The sequence below is a fragment of the Mandrillus leucophaeus genome, unplaced genomic scaffold (assembly GCF_000951045.1).
Source record: "Mandrillus leucophaeus isolate KB7577 unplaced genomic scaffold, Mleu.le_1.0 Scaffold30, whole genome shotgun sequence".
Taxonomy (NCBI): domain Eukaryota; kingdom Metazoa; phylum Chordata; class Mammalia; order Primates; family Cercopithecidae; genus Mandrillus; species Mandrillus leucophaeus.
The window spans coordinates 5,077,975-5,097,295 of record NW_012103143.1 but is presented as its reverse complement, the minus strand read 5'-3'; the positions used below and the strand labels follow the sequence as shown (position 1 = coordinate 5,097,295).

General features: G+C 49.4%; 1 protein-coding gene across 1 annotated transcript in view; it reads left to right on the top strand.

The window, feature by feature from the left end:
* The window catches only part of SHANK2 (SH3 and multiple ankyrin repeat domains 2), a 669,522-nt gene that overhangs the window by 148,558 nt on the left and 501,643 nt on the right, over positions 1-19,321 (top strand). Inside the window, exon 10 of the mRNA XM_011987076.1 lies at positions 16,886-16,963. Coding sequence (XP_011842466.1) covers positions 16,886-16,963 — 78 coding nt within the window. The remainder of the gene's footprint in view (positions 1-16,885; positions 16,964-19,321) is intronic.

Sequence of the window (19,321 nt, the reverse complement as noted above, 5' to 3'; positions counted from 1 at the left end):
GAGTCATGAGATGGGGAAGGATGTGGCAGACAAAGACTTAGGATAGTTCTGGTACCCCCACCAGGCATGCGTGGCACCATCACATGACAAAAGCAGGCCTTCCGGCCAGGTGCAGCAGCTCACACCTGTAATCCCAGTGCTTTGGGAGGCCAAGGGGAGGTGGATTGCTTGATCTAGTTCGAGACTACCCTGGGCAACATGGTGAGACCCCATCTCTACAAAAAATTTAAAAATTAGCCAGGTATGGTGGCATGTGGCTGTGGTCCCAGCTACTCAGGAGACTGAGGTGGGAGCATCACTTGAGCCTGGGGGTTTAAAGCTGCAGCAAGCCGAGATCATGCCACTGCACTCCAGCCTGGGTGACAGTGTGAAACCCTGTCACCAAAATAAAAATTTAAAAAGCCAGCCTGGCCAGGCGTAGTGGCTCACTCCTGTAAGCCCAGCAATTTGGGAGGCTGAGGCAGGCAGATTGCTTGAGGTCAGAGTTCAAGACCAGCCTGGCCAACATGGTGAAACACCGTCACTATTGAAAATACAAAAATTAGCTGGGTGTAGTGGCACATGCCTGTAATCCCAGCTACTTGGGAGAGGCTGAGGCAAGAGAATTGCGTGAACCCGGGAGGTGGAGGTTGCAGTGAACGGAGATAGCGCCATTGCACTCCAGCCTGGGTGACAGAGTGAGACCCCATCTCAAAAAAAAAAAAAAAAAAAAAAAAAAAAGCAAAGCCTTCCACCATTGCATGGGACAGATATGCCCCAATGTGCCTTTTCATTCAATGGTAAAATACACATAACCAAAGTATGCCATTTTAACCACTTTTAAGTATGCAGTTCAGTGGCATTAAGTACATTTACATGGCTGTGCAACTGCCCGCCATTCATCTCTGGAACTCTCTTAATCTTGCAAAATTGAAACTCTGTCCCCATCAAACAGTAACTCTCCACTCTCCTCAGCCTCTGGCAACCCCCATTCTACTTTCTGTGCCTATAGATTTTCCTGTGGTAGAGACTTGATATGAGTAGGAGCATAAAGTGTTTGTGCTTTGGTATCTGGCTTATTTCACTGAGTGCAATGTTTTCGAGCTTTGTCCGTGCTGTAGCCTGTGTTGGAATTTTTGGCCCTTCCTTTTTAAGCTGAATAATATTTTTAAGCTAAATAATTGTGTGGATCGTGTACGTGGATATCTGTCAAGGGACGCTCGGGTGGTTTCCACCTTTTGGGTGTCGTGGATAACGCAGCTGTGAGCATAGATGTGCAAATATTTGTTCAAGGCCCTGTTTTCATTTCTTTTGGGGAAAAGTACCCACAAGTGGAACCTTGATGTGAAAAAGCAAATCATCTTCACACTCTTCCCTGTAAGTACAAGTGTGAGAGCCGAGGATAGCAGGAAATGAATGTGTCTGGGAAACACTGAAGGCTCCGGGGATGTGAGCCCTGCCCTCTGGGAGGCTGAATCCTAAATGACAAGGCCAAGTGCCACCCCGCCCAGTGTGTGCACCGTGGCCTCATGGGGAGGTGAAGCAGCGGGGTGGGGGCCCCTGCTGGTCCCGCAGGAGGGGGGAGCCGTGGGGGTCTAAGCGGTGGGGGCGGCCTGTGGAGTGGAGCTGGTGAGAAGGGGCCCTGGGCTCATGGGGCATAGGAGGGGTGCAGGCACTGCTTTAGGAGGACAGGGGGCTGTTTCTCTGTTTCCTTGGTGCTCAAAGTCAGGTTAATTCTTGGACATCACTATTGAAGGACTTCTCCTTTCCTGCCTTTTCTTTTCTCTTTCTCTGATTTCAAGGAACTTCAAATCTGGAGGGTGTTGAGATGTGGGTGCTACACTAAGCAGCAGAGCAGCGTGGGGTGGGAGGGGATGTGACTCTTTGTCCTGGAGGAACAGAGGGAGATCTCAGAGGAGGAACTCTGCTGGATGCCCAGGGCTGTTTGTGCTGGGGTCCATCCTCTGCAGGCTGTCGGCATTCTTTTCCCATCCCAAAGCAGTGCTCCCATCCTGTTGGCTCACAGTGGCCTCCAGGGTGAAATCTCAAGCCTCATCCTTTACCCAAGCCATTCCCCAGCCCTTCCATGGCTAGTCGCCAGCCCAGGCCCCTCCAGCCACTCTGCTGGAGTCCCACTTTGCTTCTAGCTGTTCAATCTTCCTGGATTCTTTGCCCTGGAAAACTCCTATGCATCCTTCAAGACCCTATTCAGACTTCCTGCCCCTGAGTCAAGCCTTCTGCTAATGACTCCCTCACACAATTGTGTATTTTTCTCTGCAGCCCTTTGCAAGACACAACCAGGGCAGAATGTCCAGGACCAGGCAGTTACTATGCCTTCCTTGTTTTCTCTGCTGATGCTCCCTCCCCCTTGGGTCTACCTGAGAGAGGAAGCACGTGTGGATACCATCAGAGGCATAAGCCACCGTCTTTCATACCTGGCACAAGAGAACAGCCAGGCTGGCTGTGGTTGGGTAGCATTTCAGCTGAGCTGTGAGCAGCATTTTACAGAGCTGCTGGCTTCCTCCTCAAGGAAGGCACATTGATGTGGTTTGCATGCAGCTGTGTCCCTAGGTATGCCACGGCGTGTGGATGCTGAAATGTCTGTGTGAGTGTGGAGATTCGTTACTCAGCTGCATTAGAAAAACACATTATGAGGCTTGGCTGTGGTTGGTAAACACATCTGCACCAACATCTGCTTCCTAATTACTGCTTTGGATGGGAAAAACATTCCTTAATTTTCCCCAGTAGATTGCAAGCACATTTTATCTTGAAAACTCCAGAAAAGCCTGTTTTTTGTCACTTGAAATAATTGTGGACAAGATGGTATTTGAAAGTGTTGATGTTTCTTTCTGATTAGAAAAGGTTAACACATTTTGATGATCTGTATTGAGCTTGACTCGATATCACACCACACTCCACATGCCCCGTATCTCTCCTTTGCCTCAGCTGCTGGCTCCAGGAGGGTCCCAAGCTGGCCAGGGCTCTCAGGACACCCTCTACCCACCTTGGGCCTCAGGTTAGCACAGGAGCCAGCTGCTTTTGCTATAAAGAGCAGGTTGGGGAATATTTTAGGCTTTGCGTGTTGCATGAACTCTGTCGTAATGATTCAACTGCCACTGTAGTGCAAAAGCAGCCATAGACAGTATGTAAATCAGAGTGTTGCCATGTTCCAATAAAACTTTATTTACAAAACAGGGAGTGGGCCGATTTGGCCTGCAGGCCATCCTTTGCTAAGCCTTGGAATGGAAGGCTGCATCTGCTCCTCTCCCCCACCTGTCTTATTGATGGATCCCCCTCCCCAGGACTGAGTGGCTTCTCCTGCAGCCAGGAAGCCTCTGGAGGTAGTGTGGAGAGCCGTCCCCTTCCGAGGGGACAGCTCTTCCAATTCCCGCCTGTGTGCCCCCTCTTCGGTCTGGGTAGAAATGCCTTAGCTGGTGCCCTTGGTTTTGATTCCCGGCCTTGCCTAGCCTCCAGGAGCCAATGGGCAGGGTCATAGGCTCTGGGCTGGTTGGCCCCTTGATCTCTGGCTACAATGTCAGTTGGAATGTCTGCAAGTGGTCTAGGATCCAGCTTTGTGTATTCCTCATACTCCTCCTTAGGGTTCTAGGGTGTCTTTAATCTTCCTCATGCCCTCCCCAAACTCTTTGGAGTGTCCTACTGATGCAGTTAAAGAAGCTGGTCCAAACCACATCTCGTGTGATGCCAAGAGAGGCACAGCTTCATGTCTATGTCTTCCAGTAAGTGCCAGTAAGTGACTGGGAGGAATGCAGAACCTCTACCTTTGTCCTGCAGGTACTGCATGTTGTACTTGACCCAAAGCTGCCTTCCTTCCTGAGTCACCAGCTGAACACCTTGCTATACTCACTCCCCCTTGTCTACACACGTGTGAGACATGTGATTGCATTAGAGCAGGTACTCATGCAGGCAGCAGAAACCACTCTGGTAACTTTAAGCAGAAAGGGTGCCATACAGGGCGCACACACACAGGGCATGCAGGGAGTAGTGTTGAACAATAGACTGTTCAGGGGTGGGGCAGAGATGCCTTTGAATCAAGACAGGATTCAAGGAAAGGAGTCAGGAGGCAGCCCTGAGAAAGTGGAACAGTAATTCAAAGAGGCATGGTGGTCTGGGTTTCATCTGGGCTAGCCCATTGCCTTGCCTTGAACAACCCATTTTCTCTCTAGGTCCCTGAATTTACTCATCTGTAATGTGGGGATAATTATACCAAATTCATAGGGTTGCTAACGGACTAAAAATAGAAAACAAATATGTGGTAATATGGTATTCCTGGAACATAATAGATGCTCAGTAAGTAGTGGCTGTAATGATAGCAGTGGTGTTGGTGGTGATGGTGAAGGTGGTGATGCTGCTGCTGCTGATGGTGGTGATGATGAAGGTGGTGATGGTGAGGCTGATAGTGATAATGATGAAGGTATTGATGATGAAGGAGATGATGGTGGTGGTGGCAATGATGAAAGTGGTGATGATGGTGGTGGCTGATAGTGATGGTGAAGGTGAAGATGGTGGTGTTGATGGTGATGGTAACCATAGGTAGTGGTGATGGTGACGGTAACTGTGGTAATGGTGATGGTGATGGTCATGGTGACAGTGATGATGGTGATGGTAGTGGTTGATGGTGGTGGTGATGGTGATGGTAATCATGGTGATGGTGATGATGGTGGTCATGGCGACAGTAATGGTGATGATGGTGGTGGTTGATAGTGATGGTGCTGATGATGGTGGTGAGGGTGGTCATGGTGATAGTGATGGTAGTCATGGTGATGGTGATGATGGTGATGGTTGATGGTGATGATGGTGACGGTGGTGGTTGATGGTGATGGTGGTGGTTGATGGTGGTGGTGGTGATAGTAATCATGGTGATGGTGATGATGGTCATGGCAACAGTAATGGTGATGATGGTGGTGGTTGATAGTGATGGTGCTGATGTTGGCTGACCGTGAGCATGGTCATGGTGATGGTGATGGCAACGCAGCAGAATAAATGAGGTTTCTAGCTGAACTGTAACCTCCACATTGGAATTACCCAAAGAACCTGTGAATAGTACAGATGCTAGGCTTCTGTGAATAGTACAGATGCCAGCCCATAACCCAGAATTGCAGTGATGCCGAGGAATCTGCAGAGCAGCAGCTGGCTCCACTGTAAGACAGGACCAGCATACCAGACTCCATGCCCATTAAGGTCTCTTTCCATTCTGCCCTCACAGAGCATGACCCAAGTCACTGTGGCATCTAATGGTGGCTTGACAGGCCTTCTCCCTGAACATGGCCTGTGGTCACCAAATACACAGTCATGGTTGCAGTGTTCCCTTGTGGAGCTGGGGAACTTGTCAAGCAAAGGCATTTTATTTGCCTTCCCTAGATTTTCAGATTTTTCCAGTTACTTTGGATGAGTCTTATAGCCCTTGAGCTTTTCTGCTACAGACACTGGGGGTCGGGGTGCAGTGTTCTGTTGTCTAGGACTGTGCCAAGCATTGCTGGGCATTTAGGATTCAGTTTCTGGGCACTAAACAGCAGGAGTGTTCGTCTCTCAGTTTGCCATTGAGACTTCTTGTGTACATCACCCCCTCCCTCTTTCTACTTGTAGATTAAGTCATGGTACTAATGATGATGGCAGTGCTAATGGTAATGATAGTGACGGTGATCACGTTGATGCTGAGTGATGGCAGGTGATGGTGATGATGATTGTGATGATGGTGATGATGGTGATGGCTGTGATGGTTGTGATGGTGATGGTTGTGATGATGCTGGTGATGATGTGGATGGTGATGTTGGTGATGGTGGTGGTAGTGAGGATGGTGGTGACAGTGATAATGATCATGGTCATACTGATGGCGAGTGATGCAGGTGATGGTGATGATTGTGATGGTGGTGATGCTGGTGATAGTGGTAGTGGTGGTGGTGATGATGGTGATGGTGATAGTGACAGTGGTCATATTGATGGTGAGTGATGGTGGTAGTGGTGATGATGGTGATAGTGGTAGTGGTGATGATGGTGGTGATGGTGATGATGATTGTGATGATGGTGGTGATGATGGTGATGGTTGTAATGATGCTGGTGATGATGTGGATGGTGATGATGGTGATGGTGGTGGTAGTGAGAATGCTGGTGAGGATGGTGGTTACAGTGATAATGATGATGGTCATACTGATGGTAAATGATGCAGGTGATGGTGATGATGGTGATGGTGATGGTGATGATACTGATGGTGATAGTGGTAGTGGTGGTGGTGATGATGGTGGTGATGGTGTTAGTGACAGTGGTCATGCTGATGGTGAGTGATGGTGGTAGTGGTGATGATGATGGTGTGATGGTGGTGATGGTGATGATGATTGTGATGATGGTGGTGATGGTGATGATGGTTGTGATGATGATGGTGATGGTTGTGATGATGCTGGTGATGATGTGGATGGTGATGATAGTGATGGTGGGGGTGGTGAGAATGCTGGTGAGGATGGTGGTTACAGTGATAATGATGATGGTCATACTGATGGTGAATGATACAGGTGATGGTGATGGTGGTGATGCTGGTGATATTGATGGTGATAGTGGTAGTGGTGGTGGTGGTGATAGTGGAGATGGTGATAGTGACAGTGGTCATATTGATGTTGAGTGATGGTGGTAGTGGTGATGATGATGGTGATAGTGGTGGTGGTGATGGTGGCGATGGTGATAGTGACGATGGTCTTATTGATGGTGACTGATGCAGGTGTTGGTGATGACGATGAGGACGGTGACGATGACGATGATGGTGATGCTGCTACTGACGATATTCCCGTAACAAGCTTCTCCTTATTAAATCTAAAAGCACCCAGGTGTATGGATTGTTACATGTGCTTTATCAGTTTTAGGCAGGCCTTACTACCTCCACACTTGTAATAAAATACACTATGATCAGAATATTCTCTCTTCTTTTATGAAATCACCTAATTAGGGCTTTGATTATAAGTATCAAATTGTGTCTAATCTGTCAACCCCTCACCTCATCCTGGCTTTCGAAGAGCTCCAGAGGGAGGGGAGCAGCCTGGGGTTCATTTTTCTGCCCTGGATGACGAAGGAGCGAAGCAAGTTTTAAATATCAAAGGTTACTGGGCTAGGCCAATTTGTCTGGGAGGTAAAAATAATAAAATAAAAACCTGCCTCTCTTTGATACCAGTGCAAGCCAGGGTAGGAAGATGTCGTGTTTCCTGCTTGCGTCTCTGCGCTTGCTGGTGTCCCATGGAGCACCTGTCCACTCTGTGGCAGTTCCCATGGGACCACCATGGGGTGATAGCCCCCTGAGCACTGGGCATTGCGGGCGTGGGTCTCGCTGAGTGGAGATGGCGTCCACACACCCTTTCCTTCACCTGCCCCAGCTTCGGTGGATGGTTTGGTTGACTTTCCCTTTATACAGGTCAGAAGATTCAGGAGTGGTCAAAGTCTGCTCTGTTAGTAGACGGGGAAGCCAGGCTTCCAACCCACCCCTTGTGGATGCATTCCCATAACCCACTGACTGGGGAAGGGGCCTTTATTGGGCATGGGTCAGGCAGAAGCACCCATGCCCATGGCAGTGAGGAGTGTACTCATGTTTACCCTGGACCTTACTTAGAGGCATAGCTCTTCAAGGGGAGGGCTGGTCTGAGGGACCAGGTTCCAGCCCTGCCCCGATGACACCAGCATCCCAGCCACTTCCCCCGTGTTACTTATGCAGACATCTTAGTTGTTTTTACATTTATGGCTGCCCAAACAGCCTTATTTCAAAAGATAATTTAACCTGAAAACAAACTCCTGACTTACAGTTTGGAGTGTGCAGTAATTTGTGTCTGTGACATTTAAGTGAAGACAGCCTCAGTGCCGTTGAAAGGAAATGGCTTGACGGGGCCTGGAGCTTCCGAGTTAACATCCTGGTTGCAACGTTGTCTGTTTCTGTGGGCACATCTGCCACCAGTGTTTCTGCTTTTGACCTCTGCCTTCTCTTACTTCATGCCCATTTGTTTATGAAGACACTCCACCCACTTCTGTCTCCAGAAGCTCCCTTGGCTTCACAGACCCCCCCCCCCACCTTCCCTGCTCACCGCACATCTCCCTGGGAGAGTTCTGTACCTCCCCCTCCAACTTCCACACTCACTGCTCATCTCCCCAGGAGAGCTCTGCACACCCTCCCCTAAGCTTCCCCCCTCACTGCTCATCTCCCCGGGAGAGTCCCGCACCCACCCCCAACTTCCCCACTCACTGTATATCTTCCTGGGAGAGCTCTGCACCCCTCCCTGCAACTTCCCCACTCACTGTACATCTTCCTGGGAGAGCTCTGCACACCCTCCCCAGCTTCCCCCCTCACTGCTCATCTTCCTGGGAGAGCTCTGCGCACATGGCCTCCACCTTCCCATGGCTCTTGTCTCACTGACACAGAGTGGTCAGACATTCGTCCCTGCTTGCTCAAAGCCAGTCACACCCACATGGCACTTCCATGGTCCCGCCTCTGTCCCCATCCAGCTCAACGTCTCTGTGGCATCTCTCGGCGTCTGCACTGCACACTCCCGTTACCCAGGTTCCCTCCTGCAGTGACTCCCGAGGTGACCTCAGGCGGGCCTGTCTGTGTCCTTGCACACCTTCCAGAAAACCCCAAGAGTCCCCAGTCAGGGTCTCCCAGCTCACTTCTGCCCTGAGCTCTGGCAGTGATGTTTGCTCCTGGCCCGTGTCCCCATGTGCTGACCTCTTAGGAGCCTCCACTGCGGCAACTGCTCCCCACTCTGTAAATAATGCCCTTCCCCTGGAGCTCAGGCCTGAAACCTGGCAGCCTCCTGTTTCTCATCGTCCCTCTCATCCCGGGGCTTGTCCGTTCCCTCTCCACCCTCTCCACCCTCTCCGGGCCCGTCTACCCCTCTTGTCTCCTCCACCCGTCTTGTCCCCACCACCCCTCTCACCCCTCTCACCCTTGCCTGGGGCCCTGCCGTCTCTCCCCAGGACTGCGTATTCACTGTCCAGCCTCTGTCTTCCCTTTCAGTCTGTCTTCCCTCAAATCCACTTTCTGTCACCCGAGTTCTTCGTCCCTCCTCTGCTGAGAACCCCCTTTGCATAACCCAGGACTTGTGTCCTGTGCCCTTCTCTCCTGTCCAGCCCAGCTCGTCCCAGCTTGTTGCAGCCCGGCCCCACCACTGCCTTCTTGCCTGCCGGCCCCTCGCTGGTTTCTACTACGGGTTGGCCTCTGCCTCCGCTGGCTGTCTCTCCTCCCATCCCAGGGCTCAGCTTGCCCAGCCAGCCACACCTTCTCCACTGTCTGCATCAGACCCACCCGTCCTGAGGCGGTGTCATTGTTTCCTGTGCCCCTCTCCAGCCCAAGCCTGGCAGAGACCTTGACTTTCTGGTTTGCATCTGTGTCTCCAGGGACTAGGACGGTACCTGGCAGCTCCGTGAGGACTCACTGCGTGCATCGATGAGCAGCTTTCTCCGTCTGTCTCTTCATCTGTAAATGGAAATGATGGGGTCTGGGGAATCCATTTGCTGGTGGGAACTGCAGGTGTTCATCTGTGAATGGAAATCATGGGGCCTGGGGGTCCAGCAGCTGATGGGACCTGCAGGCACACTGTGTTCTCGGTGGGCACAGTGCGAGCCCCAGGAATGTTCCTTCGGTGGGAGGTACATTTATTAAGGGAAGTGTCTCGGAAAATTCATGCCAAGAGAAAAAGTGGCAGTGAAAATGATATTCTTCTTGATGCTTGGGTCTTCAAAAAGCATTCCAATTGCTTCTATATTTATACTTCGCTGAATTATTTAAAAGGATAAAGACCTGTCAGATAAGATACACCTCTGAAAGGAATCCAGGGCAGCCAGCAGCCTCGCAAGGGAACCGAAAGCTCCCACCAGCACCTCCTGGATCACAGGTTTTCCTTTCTCCTCCTTTCCGAAGCCGCAAGTCTTCGCAGTTTTTCACATTAACTTTGTCTGTAAAATGGGCCTCCTGTTCCCCCTGGCAGAGAGTTCTCCCATCCCTTGAGAGTTAAATCAGAAGGAGCGGGTAGATGTGTGTTTTGAACTGCAAAACACGTACATGTTCACACACGTGTACACAGACACGTGTGTGATATGCACACATATATGGAGTTGTCATTGTTATTAAGCCAAGTGAACCATGTACCCTTGCACTTCAAAATAATGAACTGGAACCTGATCTCTTTTTGACATCTGGGAAACACTGCAGTAATGGGTCGGAGGTGTGATACTGACTCAGTCAAAGTCACTGAGTGGCGGAGGTAGTGGAGGATTTTTCTTAGGTCCTGCCTGTATTCCCCTGGAATGGCAGTGTCTGCCGAGGGTTTATTCTTAGCTTTTTGTTGGAAATACGTGTCCTTTATAATAGGGAGTTTTCTTTTCTTTTTTCTTTTCTTTCTTTTCCCTCCCCCGCTCTTTTGCTTTCTCTCTCTCTCTCTTTCTTTCTCTCTCTCTGTCTTTTTTTTTTTTTTTTTTGAGACAGGGTCTTGCTCTGTCACCCAGGCTGGAGTGCAGTGGCACAATCACAGCTCACTGCAGCCGCGACCTCTTGGGCTCAAGGGATCCTCCTGCCTCAGCCTCCCAAGTAGCTGGGACTACAGGCACGCACCACCACGTCTGGCTAATTGTTTTCATTTTATGTAGAGACGGGGTCTTGCTATGTTGCCCAGGCTGGTCCGAAACTCCTGGACTCAAGCAATTCTCCCGCCTCAGCCTCCCAAAGTGTTGAGATTACAAGTGTGAACCACCATTCCCAGCCTATAATAGGGAATTTTCAGAAAAGGTTCTTACTGAGAAATAAGAGGAAGAGTGTCCCCAGGCTCCTCCCTGAGCAGGTCTCTTGTATTCTGAATTCCAATTTGCCAGGCCGCTCTCAGCCATCTGGGTCTTGTCAGTGCTGGATGGTTCTTCTAGGCCACTGGGCCAGGGTGCAGTTAGAGCCCAGAGCAAACAGGTGAGCAAGACCCCCAGGGACCAGCCTTCACGTCCCCACGGTTGCCCACCCCCATGAAGTCCCTCCTCCCTTGCTGCCCTATTCTCTCTTTCCTGCCCCCACCATGCCCCAGAAGATGGGAACTGGCTGAAAGCCATCGCCCCATTCTCCTGGCCGTGTGGTCTCTCCTCCTCTTTGTTTTCTCTCTTACCAAAGTGAAAAACAAAGTGTTGCTCACCGTAGCCTGATAATACTGTGATTTTAGTAAATACTTTGGGCTGGGTGCAGTGACTCACGCATGTCATCTCAGCACTTTAGGAGGCCGAGGTGGACAGATTGCTTGAGCCCATAAGATCAAGACCAGCCTGGGAAACATGGTGAAACCCTGTCTCTACAGAAAATACAAAAATTAGCGAGGCATGGTGGTGCAAGGCTGTAATCTTAGCTACTTGAGAGTCTGAGGTGGAGGATCGCTTGGGCCTGGGAGGTAGAGGTTGCGGTGAGCTGAGATTGCACCAGAGCAAGACCCTGTCACAAGAAAAGAAAAAAAGAAAGACTCTTTGGGTTGGAATTAACAGGACCCCACTGGGGGTGATTTGATGGGAAATTCTGGACTCATGATCAGGACACAGGGCAAGTCCTGCAGCTGGGCAGAGCAGGGAAGGGCTAGGTCAGGACTGGAAAAACCAGAGGCCCGGCCAGTGCTCTCCATACTCTGCCTTATCCCGGTGGAGAAGGCTGCGTTCCATGCATCTCTTGAAATGCCGGTCACCCGCAGAAACTCACCATTCCCAGTTTCCTGGTAACACCCGATGGGGCCGTGTGGCTGGGACTCTGAGGCGCTGTACTCATATGGGTGGGCCCCTCTCCTGGGGGTCAGGGGTCACTTTCCAGGGACAGGGCGTTGCTGAGGGTGGAAGGAGACCCCTACCTGTGTCATTGATGGTGTATCAGGCTTGTTATGCTACCACCAAGCCCGGTGTCCCCACTTTAAAAAGGAGGAAACTGAGGCTCAGAAAACAAGAGGCAGAGCCGCTCTCTCAGAGCTGACGCTGGTTTTCACCCTGCACTCCCTGGCACCAGCCTAAGTGGGGCCTGAAGATGGTTGTTAATATGTCTAGTGTTAGGGCATCCTGCCGATGTGGTCATTTTTGTGAACGTGTGACTGTGTTGGGGAGATGCAGGACTACTTAATTAAAACCAGGGTGGGTGCCCTTTTTTCTGTAAAGACCCAGAGAGTAAATACTTCAGGCCTTGCAGCCGCAGAAAATATGCAGGTGAGTGGATGTGGTCGCATCCCAATAAAACTTTATTTAGACAATTAGATGTGCAGAATTCGGCCTAAGGACCATAGTTTGCAACCCTAAAGTGAAATAAGCAGGCCCAGAGTCTTGACCTGCACTTCCCACGGTGTGGACCTGGGGCACGGCAGAACGGACACCAGGGCTTTCTGTTTTTGAAACTCTGGGTTTAATTGTACCCCAAATATGAAAGATTTGTTTGCTGAACACGGTTGTGTCTTTGAAAATTCCCTTACATATTTTTTCCTGTACTCAAAGCAACACATGTTTATGGCAATAATTAGAAGAGTATGAAAATCCCAGCGTAAAACCTGGAATCCACATTTGTGCTTTTTCCAGGGGTTTCCCACCCTGAAACCCTGTGCAGAGCGTCACCCTATATCGGCTGCTGCACGGTCTTGCAGACTCACACGTTGTTTTGAAACACCATGGGCTTCTAGCGACTCGTTTCCTTGTGTTTGCTTTTTCTCAGCTCAGCCTCCATCTGCAGTGTTGTTCGAGCCTCACACGTGGCTTTGCCGGCTCTCCTTTCACCTCTGCCCCATGGGCCTCAGGCTGACAGCAACGTGGGCATTTGTCCCTCCCCTGCTGACATGCGTGGTCCGCGTAGTGAGAGGTGACAGAGGCCGCCTCCACCTTCCCACTCCCCAGGAGTGAAGCATCTTCTGTGAAACCTGCTGGGCTGTCCCTGAGTCCGAGGACACGTTCCAGGGACAAGACCCTGAATAGCATAGGGTTTGGCGTCCCCTTGAGGCCTGACCAGCTGGGGCCAGGGCCTGGTGGGCTTGGGGAGTGGCATGTCATTCATACAGGAGACTGTGGTCTGTGTTGTTCTGAAACTGTTCTAGAGATGCTGCTGTTCATGACTCATATCCATCATCAGTAACATTTGGAGCCATGAAGACAGGGGTTGTTGACCTCAGCTTTATTGAGGTTTGGGGCTGGACAGTTTTTTGCCATGGGGGGCTGTCTTATTCATTGCAGGATGCCTCACAACATCCCTGGTCTTAACCCAGTCAGTGCCAGTAGCACTCACAGCCGTGACAGCCAAAAATGTCTCCAGACATTGCCAGATGTTCTCATGAAGGCAAAATCACCCCCAGTTGAGAACCACTGTGCCAGGAGGTGGGGACACTGTGGTGGTTTCGCTTCTAATTGGAATCTTGGTACAGGGGCTCTGGGGATCCCCCTCTGACCAGCCTGACCTTCCTGCAGGGCGGTGGGACAGAACACTCAGCACGGTCTGTGAACCGGTCCACACTCAATTCCGCATGCCTGACTCAGTGGCATCTGTGGCCAGAGCCCCCCACTCTGTACAGAGGCGGCCTCAGTGGGGCTTGAGGCAGAGTGCACCCCCAAGTACGCAAGTGGCTTTTTACACAGTTGGTGACCAAAGCCGGCCACGGTCACCGAGGCCCCAGGATGCTGGAGAACACAGAGGCAGGACAGCCTTTTCCACCGAACTCACATCCCCCGACCTGTGTCTCCCAAGTGAGCACAGCCCACACTCTTAGCTGCCGGAGAAGGTGTGGTTCCCTCATTAATAATCACCACCATGGGGCCAAGGCCTAGTCGGCTCCCCACCCTGAAACCAGCCAGGTCCTGAGAGCTCAGTGTGCTCCTGGCCTGCCCCACCCGCCCAGCCAGGGATGAAGACTCGCTGCCAGGGTGGCCGCCTTCCTGCTATCTGTCCTCTTAAATATGTATGCAACCCTCTATCAAGATGTAATTCACACACCACACAGTTCACCTATCTGAAGTGTGAGGCTCCATGATCGCTAGTCTGTTCACAGAGTTGTGCGGCCATTACCACTATCAACCATTACCACTGTCAGCCTTAGAATTTTTTTTTTTTTTAACCCAGACTGAAACTCAGGATCTGTTGGCAGCTGCTCCCTACTTCCTTCTGGATTTCCAGCTCTCTTTCTTATTTTTATTTTCTTTTATTTATTTATTTATTTTGAGACAAGAGTTTCGCTCTTGTTGTCCAGGCTAGAGTGCCATGGCGCAGTCTCAGCTCACTGCAACCTCCGCCTCCCAGGTTCAAGTGATTCTCCTGCCTCACCTCCCGAGTAGTTGGGATTACAGGCACCTGCCACCATGCCCGGCTAATTTTTGTATTTTTAGTAGAGACGGGGTTTCACCATGTTGTTGGCCAGGCTGGTCTTGAACTCCTGACCTCAGCTGATCCGCCTACCTCAGCCTCCCAAAGTGCTGGGATTACAGACGTGAGCCACCGCGCCCGGCCAGTCAGCTCTCTTTCAAATCTGCTGATCTGCCGGGTCCCACCACCTGTGCCGTGTCTACTCAGCATCTTGCTGTTCCTGAGGACGGGGTTCCTCCGGGGCCCGGGCTAGGGTCTCTGAGTCATCCTGGGTGGGAAGCCCCGGTCATTTAATCCACGTATCCCTTTATTTGGTGTGTGTTTGTGTGGTGTTGAGTCCAGGTGGTCACACCTGTTGTCTGTACACTAGACTGTAGGTAAGGATGGAATTCCCAGGATCTGCCCAGTACAGGCTTCGGCTGTCACCTGTGCTGAGGCCCCGAGTCCTGTAGGAAAAGGTGCCCCCAGCCCAGAGTCAGGCCCCTGCTGCCGAGGCACAAGCATCAGCCAGCGCCTGATCATTTAAATGCACTTCCAAAAACAGTTTACTTATTCTAAAAAGCCAACTGCATTTGGAGGCAAAATTATTCTAATAGTTGGTCCAGCTACATCGACATTCTACCACTGCCTTTTATTGGTTGTTATTTGCTGCTGCAGTCCTCACTGGCCTCACTGGCTACATCGACGTTCTACCACTGCCTTTTATTGGTCGTTATTTGCTGCTGCAGTCCTCACTGGGAGCTTCAGAGGGGTTGGCGAGAAGTTCTCCATCAACCCCATGGACAAATGGTAGATGCCCAATCAGTGGATGGACGCACATTCATTTTTGTTATGAAAATGTGTAAGAGGCTGGGTGCAGTGGCTCACACCCGTAATCCCAGCACTTCGGGAGGCTGAGGCAGGCACATCACTTATCACTTGAGCCCAGGAGTTTGAGACCAGGCTAGACAACATGGGGGACCTCGTCTCTACAAAAAAAAAAAAATAATAATACAAAAATTAGCTGGGTATGGTGGCACGTCCCTGTAGTCCCAGGTACTCAGGAGGCTGAGGTGGGAGGTCGAGGGTGCTGTGAGCTGTGATCGCCACTGCACTTTAGCCTGGGTGACAGAGTAAGACCCTGTCTCAAAAAAACAAACAAAAACACTTTTGCTTGCTTTTAACAACATTAAATAATATAAGCCCACATATTAAAACAAAAAAGATTCTCCGGCCAGGCATGGTGGTTCACGCCTATAATCCCAGCATTTTGGGAGGCAGAGGCCTGCAGATTACTTGAGCCCAGGAGTTCTAGACTAGCCTGGGCAATATAGTGAGACCCTGTCTCTACCAAAAAAAAAAAAAAGTTATCTAGGCATGGTGGCACATGCTTGTTGTCCCAGCTGTTCAGGAGGCTGAGGTGGGGAGAACTGCCTGAGCCCGAGAGATGAAGGTTGCAGTGAGCCAAGATTGCACCACTGCACTCTAGCCCCGGCAACAGAGCGAGACTATGTCTCAAAAAATAAAAATAAAATGAAAAAAGATTATTTCTGTTCTCTCCCTAATCCTTTTCCTTTCCATGAAAGTAAATACTGTTAACTGGTGCATATCCTTCCAGACATGGTCCCTGCTTTTCTATAATAGAGACTTTAAGCCTTTATTAGTTTCTCTTTAAGCCTTTAAAATGTAAATGAAATTAAGCAGTATTACTGGGGATTTTGTTGTTGTTTTTTTTTTGTTTTTTTGTTTTGAGATGAAGTCTAAGTTTTGTTGCCCGGGCTGGAGGGCACTGGGTGCGATCTCGGCTCACTGCAACCTCTGCCTCCTGGGTTCAAGTGATTCTCCTACCTCAGCCTCCTGAGTAGCTGGGATTACAGGCGTATGCCTCCATGCCCGGCTAATTTTTGTATTTTTGTAGAGATGGGGTTTCACCATGTTGGCCAGGCTGGTCTCGAACTCCTGACCTCGGGTGATCCACCACCTAGGCCTCCCAAAGTGCTGGGATTACAGGTGTGAGCTACCATGCCTGGCAAATATTATTGTTTTGAGGCTTGCCTTTTTTATTTAGAAGTTCCTGGATATGTTTCTTGTCAGTTTATAGTCATCTGCCTTGTTTTGTCCTGAGACTGCCTAGGTGAAGAATGTTCTAGAATATATCCCCATTCTCCCCTATTTTAGAACATGTATGCTATCTCCAGATTTTCTTTTCTTCTCTTTTCTTTTTCTTTCTTTTCCTTCTTTCTTCCTTTCTTTCTGTATTTTATTGAAGATATTTCACTTGTTATATATTGTATACAATGTGCAAGACTTTTTATAGAATATAGTCTTAAAAAGTGAAATTGTTAGGCCATAGGGTGTTTTTTATTTATTTTTTATTATTATTATTATTTTTAATAGATTCTACACCCCTGCTGTCCGAAGTGTTGGCAGCAGGTGAGCCTCACCTGACAGCATACGGGAGCCAGATGAAAGCAACATGCCTTCCCTTTTAACTTTGTATTTCTGTTTCCCTGGTTTCCTGTGAGCTTGAGACTCTGGACAGATTTCTTCGGAGAATGTCTGTGCTACCATTTTACAAACAGGTTTCTCCTTTTCTGTTTGCAGGATAGCTGTGCAAGAGTGCTTCTGTTTCGAGGCGGAAATAAGGAGTTAAAAAACTACAACAGCCAGACTCCATTTCAGGTAAAAGATCTCAGCATCAGGAAGGCCTGTGTGTGGATCACAGTGGGTGATGGTTCTGCGTCTCCGCAGTCGTGTTTGTATGTGTGACATGAGGCTGACTCGTTCTGTTGCGGATGTTTTCTTATTCGGAGGCTGCTCCGGGTGCCTCCCTCTCTTGGTGCAAAGCTGCCGCCCTGTCTCAGTGTGCCTGCTTGCACTGGCTCCTTCCTGTTAGAGCAAATGGCACAAATAATGTGGAAATGTGTGCAGCAGTCAGCGCTGGAAAGGCAGCAAAGACGTAAGTGCGTCCAACCGTGCAGCTGTTGGGAGATGCTGGCCTTGCCACCTCTCCGTCCAGTGGGACAAGCTTCCTGAGGATCACATGGGAGGGGACTTGCCTTCCATCAGCACCCCTAGAGGATCCGCTGTCCCAGAGTGGAGGGAGAACAACCCCAGCCAAGCATGGGCCAGGGTGTTCTGAGGTGGAATGCACAAGCCCAGGTCCTAAACTTTTTAAAAAATTGGGGCAAAATACATACAACATCACGTTTAACATTTGAACCATTCTAAAGTGTACACTTTGGTGGCATTAAGTATATTCATGATGCTGTGCAAAGCCATCCCCATTATCTAGCTAAGAACTTATCACCCCCAAAAGGAAACCCTGTACCCACTAACCAGCCACTCCCCACTCCCCTCCCCTAGCCCCTAGAAAACCACTCATGACTTTCCATCTCTATGAATTTGTCTATTCTGAACGTGTGATATGAACGAGATCATATAATAGATGAGATTTTGCATCTGACTTCTGTCATTCAGCATCGTCGCTGAGGCTCGCCTGCGTTGTAGCCTGCGCCTGTGCTTCACTCCTTTTCATGGCTGGGTAATATTCTGTTGCACAGAAATGGAGCTCGTCTACTTCTGATGCCATTGTCCAGAGAACTGTTTAGGGTGAAATAAAATATTTTAAGCTAAATGCTAATTTTTTTAGCTAAATGAGTTATAGAAATGCTTTTTGATGTTATACACAGTCAGATCCACTTGAACTGAAAATTGACATTTCCATGATTCTCCTCATTTGGAAATGATTTGTATATCTTATTGCACTGAGAGAGGACTTTAGTTTAGAATTGGCTTCCACGAATGATTTTACTAATACTCTTCTTAGACATTCCTAATAGATACAGGCTTGTAGTGTTGAAAATGAATGAGTTCAGCCCAACAGCTGGGCCCAGATGCTTCATAACCACTATTAGTCTATTCTCATGCTGTTAATAAAAGCATACCTGACACTGGGTAGTTTATAAAGGAAACAGGTTTAATTGACTCACAGTTTAGCATGACTCGGGAGGCCTCGGGAACTTATAATCATGGTGGAAGGGGAAGCAGACACATCCTTCTTCACATGGTGGCATTAAGGAGAAGTGCCGAGCAAAAGGGGGAGAAGCCCTTTATAAAATCAGATCTCATGAGAACTCACTCAATATCATGAGAACGGCAGCATGGGGGTAACTGCCCCCATGATTCAGTTACCTCCCACTGGGTACCTCCCATGACATGTGGGGATTATGGGAACTACAGTTCAAGATGAGATTTGGGTAGGAACACATTCAAACCATGTCAACCATTAGGGAGTTTACTTTAACTCTTCAGTCATGGTGAGCCTGGATTTTAGTCTTGAATCTGGTCATTTGCAAATGTCTAATATAAAGTAGATGGTTGGAATGGGTCCCTGGTTTGCTGATGGGTCTATAGAGATTCCAGTTACACTCCAAGAAAATGTCCTCTTTCCAGTGGGGAATATGAGGAGGCTGCGGCTTTCTTTGATTTCATGGTGTGACTGCGTCTGCCCCTTTGGGGTTAGCTATGCATTTGTGGGCTTGGATTCAACATTATTTTTTTTGGCATCAAATAATATATTTCTTTGGTCCTTTATTTTAAAAAGTCACATAGTTGCTTAAATTGCTCCAAAAACAGCTGCTGATGCCCGTTGACTCAAGGCAAACACTTGGGTAATATGAAAGCCATTTCTGACTCTCCTGGGCAGTAGCCTACAACCACCACACAGCACTCCAGGGAAGCGAGTCTTCCATGGCAGCCAGGATGAAAGGTCGGTTCGGGTGGCCTGTCCCTTCCCTGTCAGTCCCCATTACAGCCTTGTCGCCACTGGCGCAGTGACCACCGGGGATGGGGATGCCCTTATTACGTGAGACCTGGCAGGATGCTTAGTACGCCTTCACAGCAGCAAAACTGCACCAGCACCAACCCTGTGCCATCTGTCTCTATTTTGCTAAGGACAATCAATCAGTGCCACAAATGATTCCAAAAGAAAGTGATGCGCACTGTCACTGAACTGATCAGACTCCGTACACCATAGAC